The sequence below is a fragment of the Nymphaea colorata genome, chromosome 7, assembly GCF_008831285.2.
Source record: "Nymphaea colorata isolate Beijing-Zhang1983 chromosome 7, ASM883128v2, whole genome shotgun sequence".
In the NCBI taxonomy this organism is placed as follows: Eukaryota; Viridiplantae; Streptophyta; class Magnoliopsida; order Nymphaeales; family Nymphaeaceae; genus Nymphaea; species Nymphaea colorata.
This window is the reverse complement of record NC_045144.1, coordinates 3,054,599-3,081,788: the sequence shown is the minus strand read 5'-3', so window position 1 is coordinate 3,081,788 and position 27,190 is coordinate 3,054,599. Positions and strand designations below refer to the sequence as shown.

The 27,190-nt window shown below is 39.3% G+C and overlaps 1 protein-coding gene and 1 pseudogene across 9 annotated transcripts; one reads left to right on the top strand and one right to left on the bottom strand.

Moving 5' to 3' along the window:
- Positions 1 to 27,190, bottom strand: LOC116257519 (pentatricopeptide repeat-containing protein At4g38150-like). Of its 9 annotated transcripts, none has more exons than XR_007573794.1 (5): positions 26,979 to 27,190; positions 20,873 to 21,984; positions 15,579 to 15,898; positions 12,115 to 12,197; positions 10,645 to 10,859 (listed from the first exon to the last, which is right to left on the bottom strand). XR_007573794.1 is itself a non-coding variant. In XM_031634355.2 (4 exons), exon 3 carries the CDS (start codon positions 21,766 to 21,768, stop codon positions 20,917 to 20,919), a length of 852 nt encoding a protein of 283 aa, XP_031490215.1. In that variant the 5' UTR covers positions 21,769 to 21,984; positions 22,942 to 22,988; positions 26,979 to 27,189; the 3' UTR covers positions 299 to 799; positions 20,873 to 20,916. The 9 variants fall into 9 exon arrangements, 6 of the variants coding, with proteins under 6 accessions (XP_031490216.1, XP_049934603.1, XP_031490215.1 ...); XR_007573793.1 differs by lacking the exon at positions 15,579 to 15,898 and adding an exon at positions 12,790 to 13,531; XM_031634355.2 differs by lacking the exons at positions 10,645 to 10,859; positions 12,115 to 12,197; positions 15,579 to 15,898 and adding exons at positions 299 to 799; positions 22,942 to 22,988 and having other exon boundaries at positions 26,979 to 27,189.
- Positions 23,710 to 26,423, top strand: LOC116257655 (cell division cycle 20.1, cofactor of APC complex-like; annotated as a pseudogene).

Genomic DNA, 27,190 nt, shown 5'->3' with positions numbered 1-27,190 from the left:
TAGCTTATCCAAAAGATGGCCTTGAATAACGTTGTAATACATCCTCATGCAATCTCTACGATACAACCAAACACATTTGCTACAAATTCATAAACCGAGAACTGCTGATGGAGACAAGAAAAAATTCTTCAGGCTATGTTCACTGACGTATTTTCAAAGGGCAGCGATTGATTTACGAGTATATCATTTGCAAAGTTGGTAATAGCAGTCTCCTCCCCAGTGGAACCCTACAGCGAAGTCCCTTGCAAGCTTCCCAATGCCATATTGAAATGACTATCTCTAATAAAAAGAAATGCCCTGTCCAAAGAGTTTAAATTGTAGAAATAACATAGAAGAATCATCCCCAATGATAAGTAGAACATGGGATATGATAAGTTCTCTCTCTTGATCCTAATTTATATATTTGGAGAGACCAAGGGAATGAAGCTTGTATTCAAGAGAGCCATGATATTCCTTGCAAAACTGAAGAAATACAACAGAGAAGCCAAGTTCGGCAAAAGACTAACTTCTTAATCTAGTTGACAGCGAGCAGCCTTCCAATGGTGATATTTATGAATGGAGAAAACACATCATCGCATTTCATGACACCCATTGAGAATGGTAAGAAGAGCACTCCATTTAAATGTGCAGGCCAACGGCAGTTCATTTAGATATGCCTGGTCACTGGTCAGTGTGGCGGTCAATATCATTGTCACTAACACAGCATGATGATTCTTAGTAACACAAGTACCAAAAGTGAAGATGCTAGATCCTGCCAGGTCGTGGACTCCAAAAAGGACAGGCTTGTGCTTATGCAAAGCTGGACAGTCATAATCAGCATAAAAGTAAAACATATGAAGAAGAAGAAGAGGAAGATCATGATGATTATGCTATATATGGACTGACTGATCTGCTTTTAGGATTTTAGCTAGTGAAAACTAAAATTCCTAAAACCTAAAACAGATTATATATTATTATATCTAAGTTTGTGTTAGCCATTTTAGGTTATAGCTGTATATTTGCTTTCAATAACTGATTATGTTGTTAAATTTGAAATTAGAATTCATTGCAGGATCTTCCTCTTGTGCAATCATTAGTTTTTCAAAGCATCACTTCCAACTTGATACTATGTACGCAACTGAAGAACAACAATTGTTGAAAGCAATAACTGATTTACCAAAAGATGCTATGCAGTGGCAGAAGTGTGAGCATCCATTGCAGTTTTTGTAATGGTTCATTTGTTGGATCTTACACAAGAGTGAAGGCACATCTATTGATGTTGCCACATATAGACTTCAAGCATGTAAGAACATCTCTGCAGAAAGATTAAAGAACTCCAGAAGTTGCCAGAACATGAGGATTTAATTAAAAAAAGAAAGGGATTGGAGCAACCGAGAGCTATGAATGTTCCAAATTTTCATGTCATTATGAATGTTGATCGTCACAAAAATTGAAGACAGGTGTGATGGGTAAAAACCATAGACATCAAAAATACTTGTGGAAGAGCAGAAAAAGATTGAAAGATGGGAAGATTCCTTTTCTCTAACTGCATTCATTTCAACTAGCAAGAAATCATTATTCAAAAGCATTAGCAACCTCACTCATAAATTTCAAATTATCCATATATGTGCCTAAGTTAAGGACTGCAAACACCAATTCTTAAGGATGATAAGTATGTTGAAAAATGTTTTACCTTAAAAAAGTTTGCATGAGATCAAACGGGTTTCCAAATTGTTCGAGGCATGCTGGTAGTAGCTGTAATGAAGAATCATAAACAGGTCGGGTCTATCCCAAGGGAAGGGTTGGGTCCTGTTAATATATTCCAACCTATAATGACCTTATATATATGTGGGAGGGTGACTCAAAGGATTGACAATTCTCCTGGACATGAGAATTTTGCCCTAATTCTTTATCTTAGTGTGTGTGAGTGCGATTACTCCTCTCTTGAGTAGCGGCTGCGGTGGTGATGGCTACCAAGACAGGTACCAAAGTGAGTAAGCATGACGACTAGAGAGACTATCGGTCTTGGGAAGTTTCAGGAAGCAGTCAAAAAAAGGTCTAATGGATGTTGAACAAAGAGTGCAATCGTGATGGCTGAACAACAGAACCTAGCGGCGATGATGAGGGAGATGTTCCATTGCATAGAGGAACGATCGCCACCAGAGAATCCCACGTCCAGTTAGCTACATCCAAATGGGGAGAACCCACGGTGAGCAGAACCAGAGATACGCAGCAGCCTGCCTCGCTTCCCATCACATGGAATACCAGGTAACCTAACCCTAATGCTCATGGATCAATAGGTCCTTCCATTCAAATAGGAGATACGACGAGGAACTTCAGGCTTCCTATCCAGTTAGCTACATCCAGATGCACGGTGAGCAGAACCAGAGACACGCAGCAGCCTGCCTCGCTTCCCATCACCTGGAATACCAGGTAACCTAACCCTAATGCTCATGGATCAATAGGTCCTTCCATTCAAACAGGAGATACGATGAGGAACTTCAGGCTTCGTATCCAGTTAGCTACATCCAGATGCACAGTGAGCAGAACCAGAGACGCAGCAGCCTGCCTCGCTTCCCATCACATGGAATACCAGGTAACCTAACCCTAATGCTCATGGATAAATAGGTCCTTCCATTCAAACAGGAGATACGACAAGGAACTTCAGGCTTCGTATCAAGTTAGCGACATCCAAATGGGGAGAACCCATGGTGAGCAGAACCAGAGACGCGCAGCAGCCTGCCTCGCTTCCCATCACATGGAATACCAGGTAACCTAACCCTAATGCTCATGGATCAATAGGTCCTTCCATTCAAACAGGAGATATGACGAGGAACTTCAGATTTCCTAATATGGAGTTTTTTAGGTTTTCACGTGACGACCCTTTGAGTTGGATTTTTAGAGCAGAACAATTCTTTGAATATCAAGGGGTTATGCCGGAGCAGAGGGCAGCACATGCAGCTATGCACTTGGAAGGCCCTCCAATAAGATGGTATCGCTGGTTAGTAGCCAGCAAGGGAAACCCCAATGGGAGAAACTTGTGGAGGCTCTTGTCTCTGACAATCAGATTTGCACCATCAGCCTACCTCGACTACAATGTCGAGTCATCCAAGAGCAAGCAGAAAGGGTCTGTCCTCAAGTATCAAGAAGAGTTTGAGGCATTGAGCAACATGGTGCACGGATGGCCAGTAGAAGCATTAATTGGAGCATTCGAGGGAGGACTAAGGAATGACATCAAGATCGATGTGCAGGCCCCCAGCCTGGACAGCTTCAAGATGGCTCGGATCGCTGAGGAGAAGTTGAGCCGAATGTGGGGGTAGACCAAAGGACGTTAGATTTAGCAGGTGGCCACTAGTGAGGAACATGCCACTGGAAAGGGAGGAAGGCAGCGGGACAGTCTTGAACAAACAGGGAGCCAATGGGAAGCAGGTTTTAGTTAAAAGTTGAACCAAGAACAGAATAGAGAAAGGCGACGGAAGGGACTGTGCTTCCGGTGTGACGAGAAATGGAACCTTGGTCAAACTTGTAAAAGACTGCAGATGTATTTGGTAGATGAAACTGATGGAGCACAGGATACCGACAAGGAGGAACTGGGTGAAGATGTGCAAGAGGAGATAACCGAAAGGGAGATGCCTCCGAAAGTCTCTTTCCATGCATTAGCTGGAGACAGCATCCCTCAAGTAATGAGAGTGGAAGGGAAGTTGAAGGGGTGAAAATTAGCATTCTGGTGGACACTGGTTCACCCATGGCTTCATCAACGTGGGGACTGCTAAGGCATGTGTATGCCTTGTAGAAGAATAGCGGGAGTTCCGAGTGATGGTTGAAAATGGCAGCACTCTGCTATGCAAGGGAAAGTGCCTCTAGGAAATTGTTGAAATACAAGGACAGCATTTTGAGCTTGAACTGTGCCCTCTGGCCATGGGAGAAGCAGATGTGGTACTTGGAAAAAATAATTGAAGCAGCTGTGGAGTGTCAAATGGGACTTCATCGAGATGATGATAAAGTTTAGAGAGAAAGAACGGTGTGGAACATCCAAGCAGTGGGATTGAGAGAAGAGGACAAGCAAGTCAATAAGGTAACCCTCAATTCTGAATGCTTACACTTGCTTCTGGTGACTTGTGATGCAGGGTCACAGATTCACAAGACAAAAGACAACGAGCAACCTAAGTTTGTAAGAACACTACTAAATGAATTTGCGATGGTCATTGAAAAACATAAGGAATTGCCATCGGCCAGGGTGTTAGATCACCAAATTGAACTAGAGCCGAGAGCTAAACCAGTAAATCAGAGGCCCTACAAGTATGGTCATGCACAAAAGGAAGAGATTGAGAAGCTCATACAAGAAATGCTACAAAGAGTAATACAGTTTAGCTGGAGTCCCCACTCATCACCTACTCTATTGGTAAAAAGGAAGGATGGAACCTGAAAATTTCAATGTAGATTACAGGGCTCTTAATGCTATCATGATTAAGAATAGGTATTGGATGAGTTGAAGGAACAAGAGTCTTTTCAAAACTGGATTTGAAGGCAGGGTACCACCCAATGTCACACGGGTGTTGTGTTTTTGGTAATGCACCCGCGTCGACGCGACGTGAGTGCGGGTGCGACCAAGATTCGCACCCATACATAGTTAACGTGAGTCGAGGGTGCTATGTTTTTGGTAATGCACTCGCGTCAATGCAACGTGAGTGCAGATGCGACCAAGATTCGCACCCATACATAGCTAACGTGAGTCGAGTGTGGTCAGCCGCATCCGACTATTTTCGTCAAATGTGGATGCGCACCAGACTCGCATTAAACGCGAGTCAGGTGCAGTCAAACGGCGTTATGGACATTTTGGTCCCTTTTTTGGTTTTTTTTTTTATTTTTATTTATGCAAAACTCGATTTACGGCACGATCAATCATGCCCTTCCCGCTGCTCTCTCTCTGTTCGCTTCTTTCTCTCTGTCTTCTATCTCCATCAGCAGTATCCTCTCCATCTGGCGTGCGCTGCTCTCTCTCTGTCTTCTACCTCCGCCAGCAGCATCCGCTGCTCTCTCTCTCTATCTTCTCCTTCCACCGGCAGCATCCGCTGCTCTCTCTCCGTCTTCTCCCTCCACCGGCAGCATCCGCTGCTCTCTCTCCGTCTTCTCCCTCCACCGGCGGCATCCGCTGATCTCTCTCTGTTTTCTCCCTCCACCGGCGGCATCCGCCCCTCCCTATCTATCTTCTCCCTCCACCGACTATCTTCGATATTGTCTTTGAGATTAGGTTGGATCCTCTTGTCCCTTCCTAACTTTCTGCTAAAAAGAAATATTGATTATCTTGCTTCTGTTGAGCATCGTGGGAAAAATTGGGGACCCTAGGTAGCTTCATCTCATTGAAATTTTGATTTCCTTTTTTTACACTTAAGTGTTTCTCTGAGCTTGAAACAATGGACCTTCGAGCAGAACTTTATCAGATGCAATAAGATCTTCTCTTATTTTCTTTGATCAAATTGCTGTACAGCAGGTACTTGGTTACTGCTAGCAACTATGTAACAACTACAGCAGCTCATTTTGAGGTATAAGCCCTCAACTTGTTTGATGAAATGTCTGTTTGTGTTTACTTTTTTTTTTTTTTTACTCTTCTATTCTCTTCTTTTCCTTTTAGTACTAATTGGATGTACTTGGCATGAACAGGTTCCTGTTTGTTAGTTTGACGTTTTATGAAAATGTTTTTCATAATAAATTTTTAATAATGGCTTACATTGGCTATGATATATGGCTGGCTCGTTGCTTATGATGTGCCGCTAGGTGCTTTTGTCTCCGCTAATTCAGTTTTTAAGAGAAGGTTGTTTTATGTGTTAGAAACGTAGAACTTTTCAGCTGTATCCCACATGTACTACAGCTTATGATGTGCTGCTCGATGCACATTTTCTCATGAGTATTAGAGCCATTAGAAACGCAATGGATTCATTTGACAGCATATATTACTGTCTTGTGTTTGGATTATACTGCCTCAGATGCATGAAAAGCTTTAAATCCTGATGAACTCGATATTCAACATTCACTCAGATTGCAGATGCATAGCATACAGACTTGATAAATAAGTCTTTAGCTATTGGTTTTGTAAAGGATTAGCCACCACGTCATAGGTAGATATAAATTTTAAAATGGCTAACCTTTCTAATACAACATCACATATACAAATTATATTTAGTATCTATTTGTGTAGTTTTACTATGAAATTTCAGGTTCTTTTGATATGCTATTGTCATCTAATTGTCCCAGTAGACAATTACGAGTGATGTTGCATCAAGAACTACTTTTAATGCTCAAAGAACTTTTCTTACATTCTTGTGTAGCTGGTGTATAACTTATAAGTTATTAAACGTTGCTAATTTGTTATATTTAAAATTTTTCATTTTGAAGGCAAAACATGGCAGACAGAAGGAATGGAAAAGAAGTTGTTTCAGATTCTCCTGCAGTAGGTGCTTCATCTAATGTGAATGATATTAATGCTTCAAGGTCTTCACAACATGGTGAAGCATATGCAAATGAAGAACAACCACTATGGAAAGAAATCAAACGCAATCACGAAAGATGTAAGCAGTGGTGGTGAAAATGTGCATTTTGTATGTGGATATTGTCAAGTTACATTTGTAGGATCTTACACAAGAGTTAAGGCACATCTGTTAAAGTTGTCAAGTTTTGAAATTCGAGCATGTAAAAGTGTTTCTATAGAAACAACTCAAGAGTTGAAAAAGTTGCAAGATCGTGCTGATGCAATCCACAACAACAAGAAAACAAGTACTATTATGACAAATACTAGCATGCCTCCTAAAAGTATTGACAGAAAAAGAAAAACTATAGACATGTTTTGATTATTATGGAAGAGCAAAATTAGATAAAGTGACTGCTAAGTTTTTTTATTTTAGCTGCATTCCTTTCAATGTAGCTAGAAATCCATATTGCAAGAAGTATATTACTGTGCTTGCAAATGGCAAATTATGAGGATATGTACCTCCGAGTTCATAAAGGTTGCGAATATCACTTCTTAAGGATGAAAAGAGCAAGGTTGAGCAAAGTTTAGAAACAAAAAAGTTTAAATGGAACACGACTGGGGTATCAATTGTTTCTAATGGGTGGACAGACATTCAAAGGCATCCACTAATTAATTTTATTGCCATTGCACATGATGAACCAATATTTTTGAAGGCAATTGATGCATTTAGAGAATATAAAGATGTTGAATATTTGAAGCAATTATTTGTAGAAGCCATCAAGGAGGTTGGTCCTGAAAAAGCGGTGCAGCTCATTACAAACAATGTTGCTATGCAAAAGTGCTGGACTTAGTTTGAGATATGATTTTCATCACATTTTTTGGACTCCATGTATTGCACATACTTTGAATTTAGCGCTGAAGGACATATGCGATCCTCCAAGTTAAGATGCAGATCCTAAGGGACGTTTGCTATTCTCATGGATTCAAGAGATTGAAAAAGAAACAAGAAATATTAGAAATTTCATCGTCAATCACCAACATGCATTGTCTCTTTTTGGTAGTTATTCTGATTTTGAGATTGTTAAAAGTTGCAAGGACACGATTTGATTTAGTAACTGTCATGTTGAAAAGAATTCAAAGAGTGCGGGATGCATTTATTCAAATGGTGGCTAGTAGAGGGTGGAGCTTTTATCGGGTTGAAGATGAGGCTAAAGCTCAAATAATAAAATTGCAATTTTTTGGATTTTACATAGCCAATTTGGTGCATGTTGAAAGCTGTTGATAAAGATGAGTCTGTGCTTCATAAGGTTTATGAAATGTGAGACGATATAATTGAACAAATTCAATGTAGCTTTTCAATCGAGATTGGCGTTGCTTGGGTCTAGTTTTCAAGAAAGAAAAAAAAAGACACTCCACTTGATAATTCAGAGTTCTTTGATCGCATACATACAATGTTAGTTGAAAGATGTGATAAGAACAATACTCCCTTGCATTGCATGACTCATTCTTTAAATCCCAAATATTACACTAAAAAATGATTGAAGGAGCTCCTAGATGTGTCACTCCAAATCAAGATAGTGAGTTATCTAGGAACATAATATCATGTATGGAAAGACTTTTTTCAGATTCTTATAGTATCATGCATTGTCACAAAAAACCCTTATAGGTATTATATGGCAAGGAACTTCTTGGGTATAATACGACAAAATTGTATATCTCGAGAAAATCTTGGCGAATTTTTAAAAAATTTAAAACATTTAATAAATCCTAAAGATTATAAAAAAATAAAAATTAATAAAAAATATGAAAAAACGGGAAAACCATGTATAATAACTTTATTATACGCGTATTATACCCCTTTTTTTGCCTTTTTTATTTTTTGGTATTTTTATAAAAAAACGTGTTTTTTCACGTTTTATACGGCTAACTTGTTTTTCACGTTTTATATGTGTTTTTTTTCGAATAAAACGTGTTTTATGTTACAATAACTAGAAGACAAGCTGTTTGTGAATATTCAAAGTTTTCTTTAGAAGATTTTAGTTCTGAAGATGTAGCAGCAACAAGAGAAAATGATGGCATAAGTCCTTTTGATTGTGGGCATCCTATAGATCAAAAATGCCTGTGATTCAGAAACTTGCTTGAGATTACTATCACAACCTATTACATCATCGTGTCGTGAAAGAAATTGGAGCATATATGATCGTATACACAACATTAAAAGGAACAAGCTCACTAGCCAACGTGCACAGGACTTGGTTATGTTCATTCTAATTTGCGTCTTCTTTCAAGGAAAGAAAAAGAATACAGGTATTTCTTTATTATGTTGTTTTGCTTTGCTCATTTTCTTATGTTGTATGAGATTTTTTATATTTTTGTAGTCAATATAATTTGTTGTTTAATTTTCAACTTAAATAAAATGCAGTTGTGGATCATCTCAATATTGGGATGTAATCCAGATTTGATTTCGATGGACAACGTAACTTATATACTGCTAACATGGGTTTAGCTGATCCTCTTATTCCTTTTGATGAGCTTGATGATGATGATATCGTTGAAGAAAATCAAGATAATGATGGAACTGGAACGCCACTCTAATTGATGATGCATGAAGTATGAACTGTGAACTCAAAACTAGAGTATATTTCTTGTTGAATTGATGACTGATAATGATATCATGATTTGCAAATTGCAATTTTCATTTTGTGGTTTATAGATAATTTTTTGTCATATTATATTTATATATATATATATAATAATAATAAATTAATAATAATAATAAATACCCTCGCTACACTGCCGCACGGCCTCACCTAAATTTTTTTAGATGTGCCGCTCCAGCTCCGGCACCCACACCCTGCACCTATGTGACATCGGTACCACCAAATTCGTATGGCCATGGAAGATATAGCAAAAACTGCCTTTCAGACGCATGAAGAGCACTACAAATTTAGAGTCATGCCTTTTGGCTTGACAAATGCCCCTACGACTTTCCAAGCACTCATGAACAAAATCTTTCGTCCCTATTTTCTGCCTAGGCTCGCATGGGCGCTAGGCCTTGCATGGCATAGCAAAGTCGGTTGTGAGCTATGTTATCAAGGTGCCCAGGCACTACCTATGCGCCAGGCAAGGCCTAGCGCCTATGCGAGCCTAGGCAGAAAAAGTGACTTTTTTGTTTATTTTTTAGTTATGTTAATATGTCAAGTTATTTTGATTAACTATTACTAATATTTTAAATGTGAAGAGTAGTAATATAACAAGCATAACCAACTTAAACAATCAAAATTAATTGTTGACTTCATTGAATATGAAAAATCAGTAGAAGAAGTTTAATATTACTTATTAAATGCAATTTAATACCTATGTCACATAGGTACGGGTGCCGGTACAGGACCATTTTTAAAAAACTTGGGTGCGGGGGTACGACCACACACACACACACACACACACACATATATATATATCAAAAAAATACAAACAGAATAGCATATTAATAAATCATGATCTAAAATTTATAGATACTACTAAACAAAGTATGGAAGTAATTAACAGACAAAATATATCAGCTTTGTTGATTCTCCTCAATCACATCATCAAGATTAGAAAGAACAACAGGTTCCCTAAGGTCCATATTAAGAGCATGCAAATCATGTCCTCCTTCAAGTTCCACGTCAATAAATCTCAATACTTGGATAACCTTGAATTGCAAGTTGCAACAAAACCACAATATAATTTAAGTTAATATTAACTTTAAACAACCAACATAATATACATATGTATACATATCAAAGATCAAAAAAGAAAAAAAATACTTATAATCATCTAAAGTACGTGAAAGTAAAAGTAGGTTGGAGTGGACATAAACTAAATTTTCTGCTCGCCTACTAGTTAGCTTATTTCTCTTGACGTGGTGAATTTGAGAATAAGTGCTCCAGTTTCTTTCACAACATAAATAGGTTGTAGGTTGAGATAATAACTTCAACGCTAGTTGTTGGAGATTTGGTGTCCATGCTCCCAAACATAACCACCAAATTACCAATTAACAAGTTCTTCATCTCTTGCCATTGCAGCTTGCAATGAATCACCAGCTTGCAATGAATCACTTCTTCCTGTCACACCCCAACCTTTTTAACCCTCAACCACAACATTTTTTTTCTAACATAAAGCATTGGAGTGTGACGACACAGAGATGAGCCAAGCAATGCAAAACAATGGGCAAGCTTTCCATTAAATAAGAATTTCAGTTCATCTGCACATATGACAAAAATGCCCAAACTCACAACATTGATGCCTAACAAAAATAAGGCATCAATAAAACCAAAACAAAACGCGCTGACACTACAATTGACCCAAAACCTCCCCAGTAGGACGTGAGTGAAGCCATCTGCTCAACCTGCTGCCCCGGGTCCACCAAAACCTGAAAAAGGAAACAACTGAAGGCTTAGCCTTCGCAGTATGGCAACAAGCCAGGAAAAGTCCAAACCCTCTTAGGTAGGGCTCAATTATACAAGCAAGCATCAGAACAATCTATCATCATGTCGTGTCAGGGCACGCCATGCAAATGCCACCCAATGGCCACAGTAACACAATTTCAATCACATGCAAGACATGCTTAAACATGTCACTTGCATTCCTAAGCACAACAATCACATGCACATCAATCCCGTACATGTCATTCTCATACATTTCATTTTCATTAATATCAGTGAATTGACAGTTCCTGTGGGTGCAAACACAGGCACGTGCACACCACGGGCGACCTGCAGCCGAGAGACAACCCCCGTGGTGGCCCAGAACAGTATGGATCCATCCATCCGCTGCAGCGGTAGAGCACTCATCCATGGATGTGTGAATTCCAAGGAGAGATACTCAGCCCTCCCTAGAACACCCAGGTTGGGAAGGCGGGAGCACACGCTCCAAGCACGTCACACAACAGTACCTTGGGGCCTTGCACCGCCTGCGCTCCGAACAGGCGAGACCAGTGGCGAAAGCGGGACAACTCCCAAACACATAGCCACATCCCACTGGCCTCTCATATCTTATTCTTTCATTCTTATACTTATACATGCACAAATACAAATAACTGGCTAGCTCATGAGGTTGGTTCACTTCACGAGTGAACCCACACCTCCAATTGCCTCCACACGAGGGTTACACATAACAACAACAGTTTTGGCTAGCCGTCATAACAATATGGGTACAACTACCCTCTGTTCAATCATTTGCATCATTGCCCGCGGCAATGTGTATTCAACAAACACAACATTCACATTCATTATCATAACAATTCCATCTTTGAAAACTTAGCCAAACCACAGAGAGTAGTCTCGATCTGTGATGGGCTCGTAGCTGTCCTATGCAGTTATCATTCTAAGATGTTTTCTAATGCACAATTGGGGTCGAGGAGACAGTCGACTCGATACTCCACCTCATCTGTCCTAAACAGTTATCAATTCTAGCATGCACATGCAAATGCGTGATATTTCAAAACAAACTTCTAATAGCTTTTCAAAACACATCATATCAGATATCAAACCATTTGCATGCATACACACATTCATTCACCAAACAATCAATCAATCAATCACATCACAATCCTAGGATCCCACGATCCTAGGAACACACATTCACACATTGCCCCAGGCAAGGATTTGCCTGGAATGCTGCCATACCTGACACGCGTCCAGAAAACTCTTCAAAATGCCTCGAGCTTCGAATTTGGTCGCTCAAGGTCGACGGGATGTGCCCGGTGTACCTGCAGACAAAGAAAAAGGTAAGATCTCTACTAATTAGCTTATCAATCCAAACCAAGCTAAAGCAAAATCATGGAGGCACATGTCATCGCCTCAAGAGGGTGTCGACGGGTAGTGTCGACCTACAAGCCCTCTAATAGGCCTCCTCCCAACTACTAGACGTTGCCGCCAGACATCAAAATTCAATGCTTCGCTCAGCCCATCACAACTCAATTCTGATTTGCTTTTTGTAGTCTAGGCGTCAACCCCAAAGTCACATCCAACTTACGTATACTTTCCCCAATAACTCCAAGATACACCCGCTCGCAAAAGCATGGGCCACATGCTCATAAAGACGGTTCTAAATCTTCCCCACAACATCACAATCCCTACCATGCTTCCCTATTGCTTCAAAAATCAACACCTCGAGCCTAAGAGATCAATAAATACATGAATCAACGCTTCTCCAACATAATCCTATACTTTCCCCAAAACGCAAAGTCGCTAACATGCATTCCAAATCATCAATTCTACCTTCTATCATGCTTTAACAATAATTATACGTGTTCCAAAGGAAAATATACAAGAAAATAGGCTCAATTACGCCTTGCTCACCCCAAATCACGAGTCTAGACTGCTGCAATTTTCTAGGCAGCCACCTCAAGGGTTCGATCAAGTGCCAAAGCCCAAGATTGCTTGTTGTCGTTGCCAACCACACGCCCTATTTGCTGGTAAGAGGGGGAAGATACTCCCCTAGCTGCAATCCATTCAAACGACAATAGCTACGATGAGAATCCACAAAAAGGAGAGGAAATTAGAGGTCTGCTGTGAGAAGAAGGCAGTTGGCAAGGCAAAAAGAGGCTCGGCTGAGAGAGAAAGGGGTTCGGTTGAGGATGACTCACACGGTTAAGGAGAGGGAGCCGACAGAGGGAGAGCACTAACGGAAAGGGGAGAGTGCAGGTAGAGAGGGCGAGAGAATAGCAGAGGAGGGGAATAGCACGAGAGAAAAAGGGTTCTATAAGAGGGAGGTTGTACAGTTGAGAGGGGAGACAGCAGAAACAATGAGAGAGGGAGCAGAAAAGGGAAGAAGAGAAACAATGAGAGAGGGAGCAGAAAAGGGAAGAAGAAGGGGAAAAGGAGGGGAAGAGGCAGAGGTTGAGAGGGCTTACCCACGAGCTGCCGCCGCCGCTCAACCCACCGTCTTGTTCTTCACCGTGCTGCGGTCATAGCAGACAAAGAGTCGAAGAAGGGGAAGAAGAAGACACTGAAGAAGTCGAGGGAGGAGAACTCCCTCGCGTGACGGGCTCCTTTCCACGAGTGGAGCTCGGGTCTGGATCTGGACCCGATCCGACCCGACCTGAAAAATAAAACAAGCGTCACACTTCCACCAAGGAAGCTCGCAAACTCATTACTTATTATCTTCAACCGATGACAATCAGAAAATAGTCTTCCCAAACATATCTACCTATTGTTTGACATTTTTGGACCTCGATTAGGAGAAACATGACCAGTACCTCCTGCCAACCATGTTTGTCTATAATATTTGGGATTTAAGGAGTGTGCCATATAATGCAAAGGGTTATTGCTTCTATTCCATCTTCTTATTAAAATTTTATGAACATGATAGAAAAACTTAGAATCATCAAGTGCAACATTCTTCTTCTCATGTCTAAAAATGATGTTTTGAATTTTTTCAATCATGTTATCCCACATATCATAAACTCTATGAAACATAGGCCCTTATTTAGCAACTTCTCTCAGCATCTGCCAAATAGGCTCTATAAACTGCAGAAAATACGTACCCACCACTCATCATCTAAAATACATTTTTTAATTTCTTGAGCATTCACAATGTCATCATTCCGATAAAACTCCCAATCATTGTCAGTCACCATAAGTGTTAATGCATGTTTCATCTGCTTTATTCTTTTCATCATTACAATAATGGATGCAAAACGAGTCTCTGCTACCTTCAACAATTTCAAATCAGAATGCTTATTAAATATAGCAAGAGCATTGTGGTGGTTTACAACAAAATTTCTGATGTTTCTGACATCATGCTCAAGCTCTTCAATCCATGAACACAATTTAACAGTGTTTGCATCTTCTTTTGATGGGTTGCAAACACTTTTAAGTGTTGTATTTATACTATGTGCCACATAAGGAGTCCAAAATATGTGACTATACTTGAGATCACTTGCCAAATTCATCCGTGGTCATTGGCATACTAGAGCATTATCAGCAATGATTTGCACAACATTGTCTTCACCCACTTCTTTGATGACCTTTATAAATAGCCCTTTTAAATACTCAACATCTTTAGAACACGTCAAAAAAAATGTCAATTAAGCGAATAAGCAATAAAATTTATCAGCAGCCGTCTTTGTATATCAGTCCACCCATCAGAAACAATAGATACTCCATATTGTGTGCATAAAAATTTCTTCTTCTGTAATAATTTTTCGATGTTTGCTTTCTCTTCTACAAGAATTATTGTTCTCAACTTCTCTGAACTTGGGAGTACATAACCAACCATACTGCTATAAGCCAAACCTGTAACATCGTTTCAATAAAGACTTCTGGCTACATTAAAAGGAAGTGAACTTGCAAAAAAGAACTTTCCAATCGAACTTGCAAAAAAGAACTTTCCAACCCTTCTATCCATCTCTGCCCTTGCCATATATTTGAATGCTTGTGCTAACATTTTGGTAGGTCCCATACCCATTTTTATTTTTCTTTTCTTTGAAGTATCTTCACCTCCTTCAATAGCATAAAGAGGAACATATAGTTCACTTGACTTGGCTGAAGATTTTTTCGTCTCGGCTGCATCTTGTTATTTTTTCTATTCCTTCATTGATTATTTGCTATTTTTTCACAACCTCTAATTCCATGGCCTTTGATATGCAATAAATGTGCCCTGCAACGCGTATAATAGCTAGTAAAATGTTTATGACAGAAATTACAAGAAAAATTTGTATTCCCACCACCATCACTAGCTTTTCCTAGTTTGCTCACATAGCAGCAAAGAGGCTGAGATGAATCCATTTCTACTATAGCAGCGGTATTAGCACTACTACTACTGCATTTCATATTCCCACTTGCACTTGTAGGCATCATTCCTTTCCCTTTATCAGCTATTACAACTTATGTTTGAAAAGCAAAAAAACTATAACCAATAACTAAAAATATACATCAACAATTCAAGCACGTAAAAAAAAAAATTTGATGTAGATATGTTGGTCTTCGGCTGCCACATGAAACCAGTGCAGTCGTTGGAGCTATATCACATAAGTGCACATTCAAATTAAGTGACCAAAAAAACACAAAAATCAGATGATCTACGACAGACTAGAAAAATGCACAAATCGTCTAGAAAAAAGTCGATGGAGGATGAAAATACCTACCGCCAGTAGATGGGGGAGGCTATCGGATGATGAGTGAGGCAATGGACAACCAGATTTGGATTGTGGTGGTTGACGGCTCTACTATGGGTGAAACGCAGAAAAAAGTTGACGGTCGCCGTGATCGACGGCTCTGCTATGGGTAAAAGCATTCAAAAAGACGTCGGTTGTTGTGGGTGAAAATGCCGAAGTGGAGCTTGGAGCTTGTTCCCGACTTCCCGCCATTCGGTGGAGAATCACCGGAGTGGAGCTTCTTCCTGTCGTTCGCCGTTTGCTGGAGAATCGCCGACCACCATTTGCTGGAGAATTACCTCTGCCGTAAACTAGAAAATCACCTCCCGTCGTCAGTCGCTATCGGTGAAAATGCAGAACCATTGAAGGCTTGCATTATCATTTAACATTTACAATATTTTTAATGTGAACAATGTAAACCACGTTAAAAATTTAAACCCCTAACTATGGATGTTTTTGAACTCAGTCAATTTTGACCGAGCCCAAAAATGGATGGATTTGTACTCAGGTGCGTTGACCGTACCCGATACGGTCAACGCAGTACCCAGGGCGAATCGAGTATGTACTTGTACCCGTACCAGTATCAATATCATGCCCGTACGGTGCGAGTATTGCTCCTTTAGAGCATTACCCGTGTTACATAGTCTAATACAAGAAAAAAATAAATAAATCTAATCTCTAGAAGAAGGAATATAAAGCTGCAAGAAGGCTTTAATCCATCTATACTTCAAGAAAGGCATAATATAATAAAAAAAGACTTACACTACCTAATAGTACACAACAGTAAAAATTCATATAGGTACACAACCATACTAACATATACATATAACAGGTATTACAATATTACATATTATATAGCATGCTAACAGTATATAGTATATACATATAATAGGTTGATGCAATATTATATAACAGGTACAACAGACTGTCCATAACAGTACATACATATAACATGTATTACAATACATAATAACAGGAATAACAAATTGTATTATACTACATATAACACATATAACCAATGTTATATGTATCGTACGATACAGATCGTATAGGTTTAGAAAACCTATATGGTACGCTTACCATACACGATACGCTCATGTATCGTAAGCATATCGTCTGAATTGTACGATATGGGAGATACACCCCCCTATCATACGATATGGGGGAAAACACAAAATTCGTTACGTTTTTAAAGTTTAAACACTCCTTCCTCTCTCTCTTCTTGTGTTTAAAGACTCCAACAGACGTGGGAGCGAGATATTTTGCATATTTTCATAAAAAATAACTGAAGATTCATCGATTTGGGAGATAATATCGTTGAATCATGAAAGATGATAACTATATGTTTTGAACTTATGAAATTGTGATGTAATCTAAGCCCTAAGACTCGAAGTCCTAAGACTCTTCAAGTTTAAAATTGTGATGGATGCTTATCATGTTATTTTGAATCTCTGATTTCTTATTTTTTAATGTGTTGTTGATACAGATGAATGTTCCTTAAGTGTGATGATCTTTTTTATATTTAAATACATTTTTCTTAGTTTCTGATTTTTTGTTTATTTTTTCGAATTTTTTATGATTTTTTTCTATTTTTTATTATTGTTTAATATTTTTTTAAATTAAAAAATTTACATAACAGGTATAACAACATGTATTATAACAGGATTATAACAAATTAAGAATACATCTAACAAGTATTACAATACATGTAGCAGGTATAAAAGCAGGTTAACAAAACAGACTGACAATACATAATTGCATATACAATTATACATATAACTATATGATATAAGTACATAACATAACCATACTAATGTGTACATATAACAGGTATGAGATATCACAATACTATATAACAAAGTGACTAACAATACATATATATATAAAGCAATGTTATAAAAAGCGTATCGTAAGCCGTATCGGTCTGGCTTTAAGATACGCCGTATCGTAAAATATCGTAACGTATCATAACTGTATCGTTTATTTTTTTAAATAAATCAGAAAAAATAGGAAAAAATCGAAAATTTCATAAAAAAACAATAAAAATCAAGAATAATATGTTCTTCACAAAAAACATGTTTTACAGAATAATAGACTTATTATTGCTATAAAGTTACGGTTCATCATTCGTAAACATCAAAATTCATAACAATATCAATCTAGAAAGCACAAGTCAACAGTTACATAATTTATATCATAATTTCATAACCATAGATTTATAATCTTCATCATATTCATTTTCATCCTCATCTCCATCTTCTTCTTCATCTTCATCTTCATGATTTAAAAAAAAATCCTTTCCTCCCAACGGGAATCAGCCACCCACGCACAAATGTTTGGTTTAATAGATGATTTCATGGTGAAAATCAATGATTTCCCTCCAAAGCAGTACAATCTCTAGGTTAAAAAAGAAGAAGGGGTAGGTTTTTATAAAAAAAAAACTTGAAAAATAGGGAGTTTGAGCCCCCTTTTTTTTAAATCAGCCTGTATCGTACGATATGGGGTGTATCGCGCCGTATCGTATGATACGGGGGCATGTATCGTACGATACGGGCACGATACACCTCCATTTACGATACAGGGGGTGTACCGTATCGTATTTTGTAATCGATACGATACATATCGTACAATACGGCCCCGTATCGTACGATACGTACAACACTGATCTAAAGTATACATATAACAACATAATCAACATAAAAATACATAATCAATACAACATAAACAATATATACTCAATTAAAAAACTTTAATTGAAAGGGAAGGCGACTTTTCACTTTGCCATGGATTAGGCGATTTCGTGCCTAGGCCAGCCTAGGCGCCAACACATATCTTGCCGCCAAGTGGTAGACTTAGCCAACGGGTGTGGAATCTTGCTTAGTCCATACCTAAGTGAGGCCTTAACAACATAGGTTGTGAGTAACCACGACCCCTTGTGCCTCAACAACTTCTGGCAGGAATATTTTGCATTACAAAGAACGAAGTTGTGTATGATGATATGATCATTGCATACCATTCACAAACGGAGGTTGTGAACAGAATTTTGGAAACGTACTTAAGGTGCTATGCGGAGCAGCAACCCTATAATTGGACTGAACACTTGTCATGGGCAGAATATGCTTACAACACTGCTAAGTCTACTATAGGAGTATCCCCCTTCGAGGCAGTGCATGGAACAACCCCGCCAACTTGCGAAGGTATCATCCACAAGGAGAACAGCTTAACAACGTGGATGTTCAGCTACTTTGCCATGATAAGGTGCTTGACGTGATTAAGGCACGATTAGCCACAGCTCATAATCTAATGACGCAACAACATAACAAACATCGTCGAGACAAGGCATACCAGGTGGGAGATTTGGTCTATTTGAAAAGCCTCCTAGTAGGCAAGGTAGCACACAGGTCAACAAGAGCTTATAAACTCACAGTTCACTATAATGGGCCTCTCAAAATTCATAGTCAAGTGGGGCAAGGTTGCCTACAGACTAACCTTACCGCAGATTCAGTGATCCACCCTATGTTCCATGTTTCGAGACTGAAACCATGCTACCAATAGAAGGAGAAAGTAGAAACCAATGGAACTGACCCACACTTCCCACAACTACAGTTGACTGACAACAGCCCTTTAGAATCCTCCAACAGCATTCCATTCGAAGGTCAGGCCAGTCTCACATACAGTGGCTGGTTGAATGGCAAGGAGAAAAGGCCCCCGAACTCGCTTGGGAGGAGGCTATAGAGATAAACAACGGTTCCCCAACTTCACACCTTGAGGACAAGGTGTTTGCCCTAAGGGGAGGCAATTGACAGTAGCTGTAATGAAGAGTCCTGTACTAAGGGGAAATAGTAGGAACAATAAACAGGTCTCCGTCCCAAGGGAACGGTTGGGTCCTGTTAATATCTATGTCACATAGATGCGGAGTGCGGGTGCAGGTGCCGGAGTGACACATCCCCAAAAATTTAGGTGTGGCGGTGCGGCGAGACTATTTACTTGTTATTATTAATTTAATATTATAATATATATGTATACACATGCGCACACACACATAAAAATTAAGAAATTTAGAGTATACACTATAGTCTATACACTCTACATTACACACTTTATGGATAAATTATATATGAATATTATATATTACATACTTATAAGTTACAATGTATTGTGTATATGTCATATCAATGTAACATATTAAGCATTAACATGCTTAGAAAGAACAAGCATTAAACAAGTAAACAAAAAACAACAAAAAGAGGGCAGAACACACAAATGGAAAAAGAAAATGTTAAACCTTCTTTTTGACGTTAAAAATTTTTAAAATAAAAAAAAATCAAAAAGGACGGAAATAGGCTTGACGCGGTTTGACGGCACCCAACTCGAGTCAAACGCGAGTCGGGTGCATGTCCAAAATGGACGAAAATGATCGGGTGCGGCAGACCGCACTCAACGCTTGTTGAGTCGTATTGGGCGCGAATCCGAGCCGCACCTGCACCTGAGTTGTGTCGACAAGGGTGCAGCAGTGTTTTTGCAGCGTACGTGTGACTTAGGTTAATATAGTCCAACTTGTAATCACCTTATATATGTGTGGGAGAATGACCCGAAGGAGTTATGACTAGTAATGAGAAGATAGTTATCCTGGAAATAATGTTTTCCACTAATTTATTATCTTAGTGTGCATGAGTGCGATTACTCCTCTCTTGAGTAGCGGCTGTGGTGGCAGTGGCTACCACATGCAGAGACCTTTCATGGCATCTACTAGTTAATTTTTATTGTAATCGCATGTAATGAGCCAGTGTTTTTTAAAACAGCTAATGTGTTTGGCAAATACAAGAATGTTGAACATTTGAGATGCTTACTTGTAGGAAGTCATCAAAGAAATTAGTCCTCATAGGGTGCAACAGGCCATCACAGATTATGCTACATCGTGCAAGATCTCTTTAAACATGACCAACGTCCCAACTCTTTTGTTTGGGGTTTCGAATCATGGAGATGCTTCAAAGAATGATTCCAGGGTCTGAACCGATTAAACGGAAATAAGCGCTAATGCTACATGACGACATTTGCAAAGCAGGTACCAGCAGCGGTCTCACTCGATAAACAATTCAAGAAAAGGGCAGAGACTACTACTACGATAAACATAAAAACAGAAAGACGCAATTACTAATTGATTCCAGAGAATAAGTTGTAAGTGAATAATTACGGAATTCGTATGCAAAAGGAGAAGAAAGCATTCAAATGTCCAAATCGTTTTTAACAGAAGATATATAAAAGCATACGAAAAGAGCACATACCTCGGTAGAAACGAACTTTACAGGAAGAAAGAGAGCCGCCTAAACTACACGACCCTTTTCCCAAATATCACTTCCCGAATTCCCTTATGAAAAGGTCCCTTCTTATCCAAGTGTTCCCTGATATCCTTTTCGTTCAAAGCAAAGCCTTTCTCTCTCAATCTCCCAATTACTCTCTCCACTTCCCCCATCCTGTTCTGCTTGCAGAATCCGTCTACCAACATCATGAATGTCGCTACGTTAGGGTGATGTCCGTGTTCAAGCATCTCAAGGCAATAAGACAAGGCGTCATCCAACTTCTGTCCCCTGCACAGCCCCTGAATCATCACCGCGTAACTGTACGCATTGGGGACGACCCCATTGGATTGCATCTTCTTGAAGATCTTCGTCGCATCGTCGAATTGCATGGCCTTGCAGAAACCATCAACGACCGCAGTGTAGATCACTACATCAGGGATTGTCCCATTTTCCCTCATTAATCCAAAAAGTTTCATCGCGACCTGAATAAGACCATCCTTGCACAGACCATCGAGCATGGCCACCGCGTTCGGGATCATTCCGGTCTCCTTCATCTTATTGAAGATTTCTTTAGCGTTTGGCGGCACTTCAACCCTGGACTCGACGCCCTCTCTAGTGGCATCGACGGGGGAGGCAGTTTTATGCGCACCCACTGCTGCGGCCTGTCCTTCTTCGTCATCTTCGTCTTCGGTGAGCCTGAACTTGTGGAACAGATCGTTATCCCTTGGAGGTTCTGTAGGTGGCCGAGTCCGTCTCTCTGTGCTGAACAGGGCGCTGTCCAAAGTGAGACAAACCAGTACCGGAGGCTTCAAGGGATGAGGGTTCTGATGCAGGCAACGCATGACCGGATCCAATAGGCCCCTCAAAACTCTGGCTCGCATTGCTTAGTGTGAGAGAGAGAGAGAGAGAGAGAGAGAGAGAGAGAGAGAGAGCCTTAGGGTTGGAAGTTTGAACAAAGGGACCGTCTGCGCTGCGCCCTCCGCCTTTGTCTCGACCATCCACAATTTTTGTTTGTCCCGTAATATTCCGCACTTTATAACTTCACATATATCCCTGCTACAACATTTCAGGGCGGCCGAACACGTGTGGAGAATGACCTAAGGAAACCACACACTTTAGTTAGAGTTTGTGACCGGTTTTGGGCCTTGTTTGATGGCTGATGGCAGAAAAGAATTTAGAGTGGTAATACCATGAAAAGGAATTTTGAACAAAAACACAAAAGAAAAAATCTCTTCTTTCAAAAAGATGAGATACTTTTTAGGTGACCGTTGGAAGAAGTGGTTTTTTTTTGTTCTCCTCCATTTTCAAGTGAGTATATTTGTTTTTTTAATGAAACATCCAAATAACATAGTTAGCATAATGATACCCATTAATAGCATAAGAACCTAAGCAACTTTTTTTTAATATGATTTACACCTAAGCAAGAAGCATCTAGTACCTCAAAAAATAAAGCTACAACACCTCTTGGTAAGAAGAAGAAAGCATAGGCAATCCAATCCCGTTAAACGACAATCTAAGATATCTATTAACAGAAAAAAAAAACAAGAGTATGGTCGTGACTTGATCATGCAACACACAGTTTATGCATTCCTTAACATCAACAATGTCGACATACAGATAGATTGACAAAATCAAGTAACAGTATAAGGATGAACTCAATAATTACAGAACTAGTCCATGACATCCACAAATTCAGTATAGTCCTGTATCAAAGTTATACAACTTGTAACCAAAACATGTATTCTCATCTAGTATATAAGTTTAACGAATATAGATCCAACAAAAAAAAAAACAGTTAATCACAAAACAAATAATCCAACATTTCTAGTTGTACTTCTGTTCAACAAACTATATATCTTATTATTCTTGCTTTGCGATGACATTGTCAATATCTGTAGGCCTACGTATTTACACACCATACTTCTTGTTGAGATACACATTCATGTGACATTCTGTTGCTTCGAAGGTATTGAACGATCTAAAGAGTGCACCCTTGTATCAACATACTAAAGTTTGGCACCACTCTCATCTATCATATATGTCTCGTGACCTACCTTCGAACACGACATAGTACTTCTCACAATGCTTCATCTTCATTGTCCTATTTAAAACAAAACAAATGTCAAACAATCATATGCAACAATAATCAATTGATAAATAAACTTACTATTCAATTGATAATCTATAAACATTTGAGTTGCTATAGCTGTTCTCATACTTCATGGCTGATGTGTTTGGCTTGCAATTTATAGTTTGCTTATGACAAAATTATCATTTGAATGTGCATCTTCATCAGCAAATGCATTTGAATCGTCTACCCGACCGGACAGACACCCCGGCGCAAAACCCTTAGGACAAGTTACAGGGAAAGGTTTCCCAACTGCGAGGTATATTTCCTACTACACAACTAGAGGTGAAAGGCTTTACAAACGCAAACGATACAAAAATTACGCTCACACACAACAAACCACGACTAACGTGCAAACCACACCCTTGAACCAAGTAGGTGGTTGGCTGCCCTGCGGTTGTGTCCTTGGGCAGGAGCCTCAGAGGAACCGCGTGGGGTTGCAGTGGCTTACGTCAGGCTAAAGCAAAATACAGAAAACAAAGATGCAAAACTACCACCCCGAAACTACAAGGGGGTGAAGAGATTACCAGCCGAGGGACTCTCGGCTGACTGCAAGTGACACCAGGGAAATACCAGCGACAAGCCGCACCCCGGTGTATCTCAGCTATGGTAGAAGAAATAGAAAGAAAGTAAGCTATGTATAATCAAGATTACAAGTTTTAGGGGGTTATTATAAACCGGCTTAAATCTTTTTCTTTCGTTTCCTTTATATAGATAAACAATGATGATATTTAATAATTCCTTTTCTTTCCTATCATTTTTATAAACTTTTATAATAATTTCTCTCCTTCCCTTTCCTTTAATCATAAAGACACTCCTGCTTTTCTATCCTTTCTAATCTTTAGTATCCTTTTCTTTCCCTCTATCCAAACATAGTGTAACACATTTTGCCACTCCTGTTGTTTCCAGTATGACAGGTCTATTCCCAACAAAGCAGCTATGGACTTTGAAGTTGTTCAATATTTAATGGTGGATTCAAAGAAAGAGAATACAACAAGAATTCTAACATCATCGCAAAAAGCTTATATGAAGCGCTTGACAGAGGTCTGCCTTAAGAACAGGACCAGGATCCTTGCTTTTGGAAGCAAACCTCTGGAACCTGCTGAAAATATTTCTTGGTGGCCACAACATTCTTGGACTGTTCAGCCTCGTAGATACATTTCTCAGGTGTATCCATAAAATATTGGTTAGACATTGCCTTTTGTAGGTCTAGTTCTTAGCTCCTTAATTTTGGCGGTTTAAATGGTGAGAGTATTTTGTTTGAAAATTCTGACTGCACTTGAGTTGATGGATGACGTGTACTTGAATTTGCTTGACTGGAGCAGCAGAAATGTTTTGGCAATTGCTCTCGGGTGCTCCCTCTATCTCTAGGATGCATCACAAGGTGCTGCTTGTTCCAAGCTCATGTCAATTGAGGACAATGGCCCTATTACAAGCGTTAGTTGGGCTGCTAATGGTACGCATATAGCCATTGGTTTGCGCGATTCAACGGTTCAGTTGTGGGATGCAACAAGTAGTAAGCAGGTCTACTTCTCGCCTGTTATCAGATTCCCTTTTTCCAGCATCTTTATGTTCCATCTGCCGAAGTGGAGACTCCATGTCCTCAAAATGTTGTCTGATTTTAGGATCATTTGAACCTCTCTTGGGGTTTGCTGAAATATAGAAGAATGCTTCGTAATTTAGTTGGATTACAACCTAGAAGAAAATTTTGGGAGTTTGTGGTTCGTCTCTTCTAGTTTCTTTAGTCTATGGAACCAAAAAAATTGAGATTTTGTAACTTATACCCTACATTCTTTCTGATATACTAACAATACTTTCATGAAAATTTACAATTGAGAGCTCTACGATGTGGTCATCACAATGTTTTAAAAAACGTATCGTAAGCTGTATCGGTCTAGCTTTAAGATACGCTGTATTGTAAAATATCGTAACGTATCGTAACCATATCATTTTTTTAAATATCAAAATAGGAAAAAAATTGAAAAATTCATAAAAAAATAGTAAAAATCAAGAATAATATGGTTTTCATAAAAAACGTGTTTTACAGAATGACAGACTTATTATTGCTATAAAGTTATGGTTCATTATTCATAAACATCAAAATTCATAACAATATCAATCTAGAAAGCACAACAAGTTAACAATTACATAAAGTATATCATTAATTTCATAACCATAGATTCATAAGTCATAAGGTCCATAAGTCTATGAGATACCACATAAAAAAGCAAGTTTAAAATGTGAAAATGTTCAATGTCAATACATATAAAATGAAACCACTCTCGACTCTCATTCATAATCTTCACTATATTGTTTCTCATCCTCATCTCCATCTTCTTCTTCTTCTTCATCCTCATGATTTAAAAAAAACTCTTTTCCTCCCAATGGGAATCAACCACCCATGCACAAATTCATGGTTAATTCGATAATTTCATGGTGAAAATCAATGATTTCATGGTGGAAATCGATGATTTTCCTCCAAGGCGGCACAATCTTTAGGTTAGAAATGAAGAAGGGGTGGTTTTTTTTAAGAAAACTTGAAAAAGGGGGGTTCTGACTCCCTTTTTTTGAAATCAGTCTGTATCATACGATACGGGGCGTATCGCATCGTATCGTATGATACGGGAGGCTGGGTCGCATGTATCGTACAATACAAGTATGATACACTCCTATTTACAATACATGATGTGTATTGTATCGTATTTCCTAAACGATACGTATCGTACGATACGTACAACATTGGGTCATCAATCACAGGTTGGTTCTCTTGCATGGAATTCTCACATTCTTACAACTGGTGATATGGATGGTTTAATTTTGAATAATGATGTATGCATTCCATCTCACATGGTTGAAGAATACAAAGGACATGAACTAGAAGTTTGTGGATTAAAGTGGTCGAGTTCAGGCCAACAATTAGACAGTGGAGGTGATGACAAACTTTTGCACATCTGGGATCGAACAATGGCATTAGAGCGAAATGGCAGACAGAATCAGTGGCTACACAAGCTGGATGATCATAGAGGTACAGTGAAAACATCAGCCTGGTGTCCATTCCAAAGAAGCCTACTTGCATCAGGGGTGGTAACCACGATTGTTGCATTAAGTTTTGGAATACTTGTACTGGGTCTTGCTTGAACTCCATGGATACTGGTTCACAATTTTGTGCGCTCTTATGGAGTAAAACCAAAGGGCAACTTCTCAGTTCACATGAGATTGATTGGATCGACAGTGATATTAAGAGAGTGTTGATATTGCGGAAATATCCTATCGATGGTTATGATGGTAGAGCTAGTTGGTCATACTTCCACGGCTCCATTCATGGCTCAGGTAGGGGACCGTTCAGTATTAGTACTGTACCAGAAGGAAAAGCCTTTAACTCTACTGTTGACCTGGATGGGTGCTTGAGTGTGACCGTGTGGGCAGGGTATATATATATATATGACAAAAAATTGTCCCTATGAACGGCTGTTTTCACGCAAGGTTTTGATGTGTCTCCCATAGACATGTCCAAAATTGCCAGAAAAAAGAGATCGCTCCACATCTCGGCACAGAAAAAGACTTCTCAGTTCTCACAGCCTAAACAAATGACAGTCTCTGGCATGTTCAGGCATAAAGAAAGGCATAGATAGAACATTCTCAAACTCAAACGACCTAACCATACGAATCATGAAGCCAGAGAGTAGAATCATCTAATCCACAACTACCGCAGAAAATAGAGGACAAGCAATGAGCCCAATAGAATAAGCAACAGAAAAGTAGAAGAGGTCAATTAGAGCAGAAAACAACAAGCAAGGGGCCTGCGGCAGAGAGAGACGAGACAGAACGGAGATTAAAAGTTTAAAGGCTTTCGCACAATATCAAAGATTAAAGGTTATGCTGCCTGCGGCTGAGAGAGACGAGACAGAACAGAGAGAAATCAAAATCAAAACACGCTGCTGCAAAGAGAGAGAGAGAGTTTACCTCTTCATTCGTGAGTAAAGACGAAGTGGAAAGATGTCAAAGAAGAATAGAGCAGGGGAGAAGCCGACGCCGACGCCGAAGATGATGCCACCGGTGGAGGTAGAAATCGGAGAGAGAGCAGCGGGAAAGGGGCGAAGGGCATGAGAGAGATGGTTTCAGGAGAAGCAAAAAGCGTTCTATTTGAGGATGATGTTGATGGATAATGGTTTGTG

What these genes read in the sequence shown, in the direction of transcription:
- LOC116257519 (XM_031634356.2), bottom strand. Translation starts at nt 21,768, where the DNA reads ATGCGAGCCAGAGTTTTGAGGGGCCTATTGGATCCGGTCATGCGTTGC.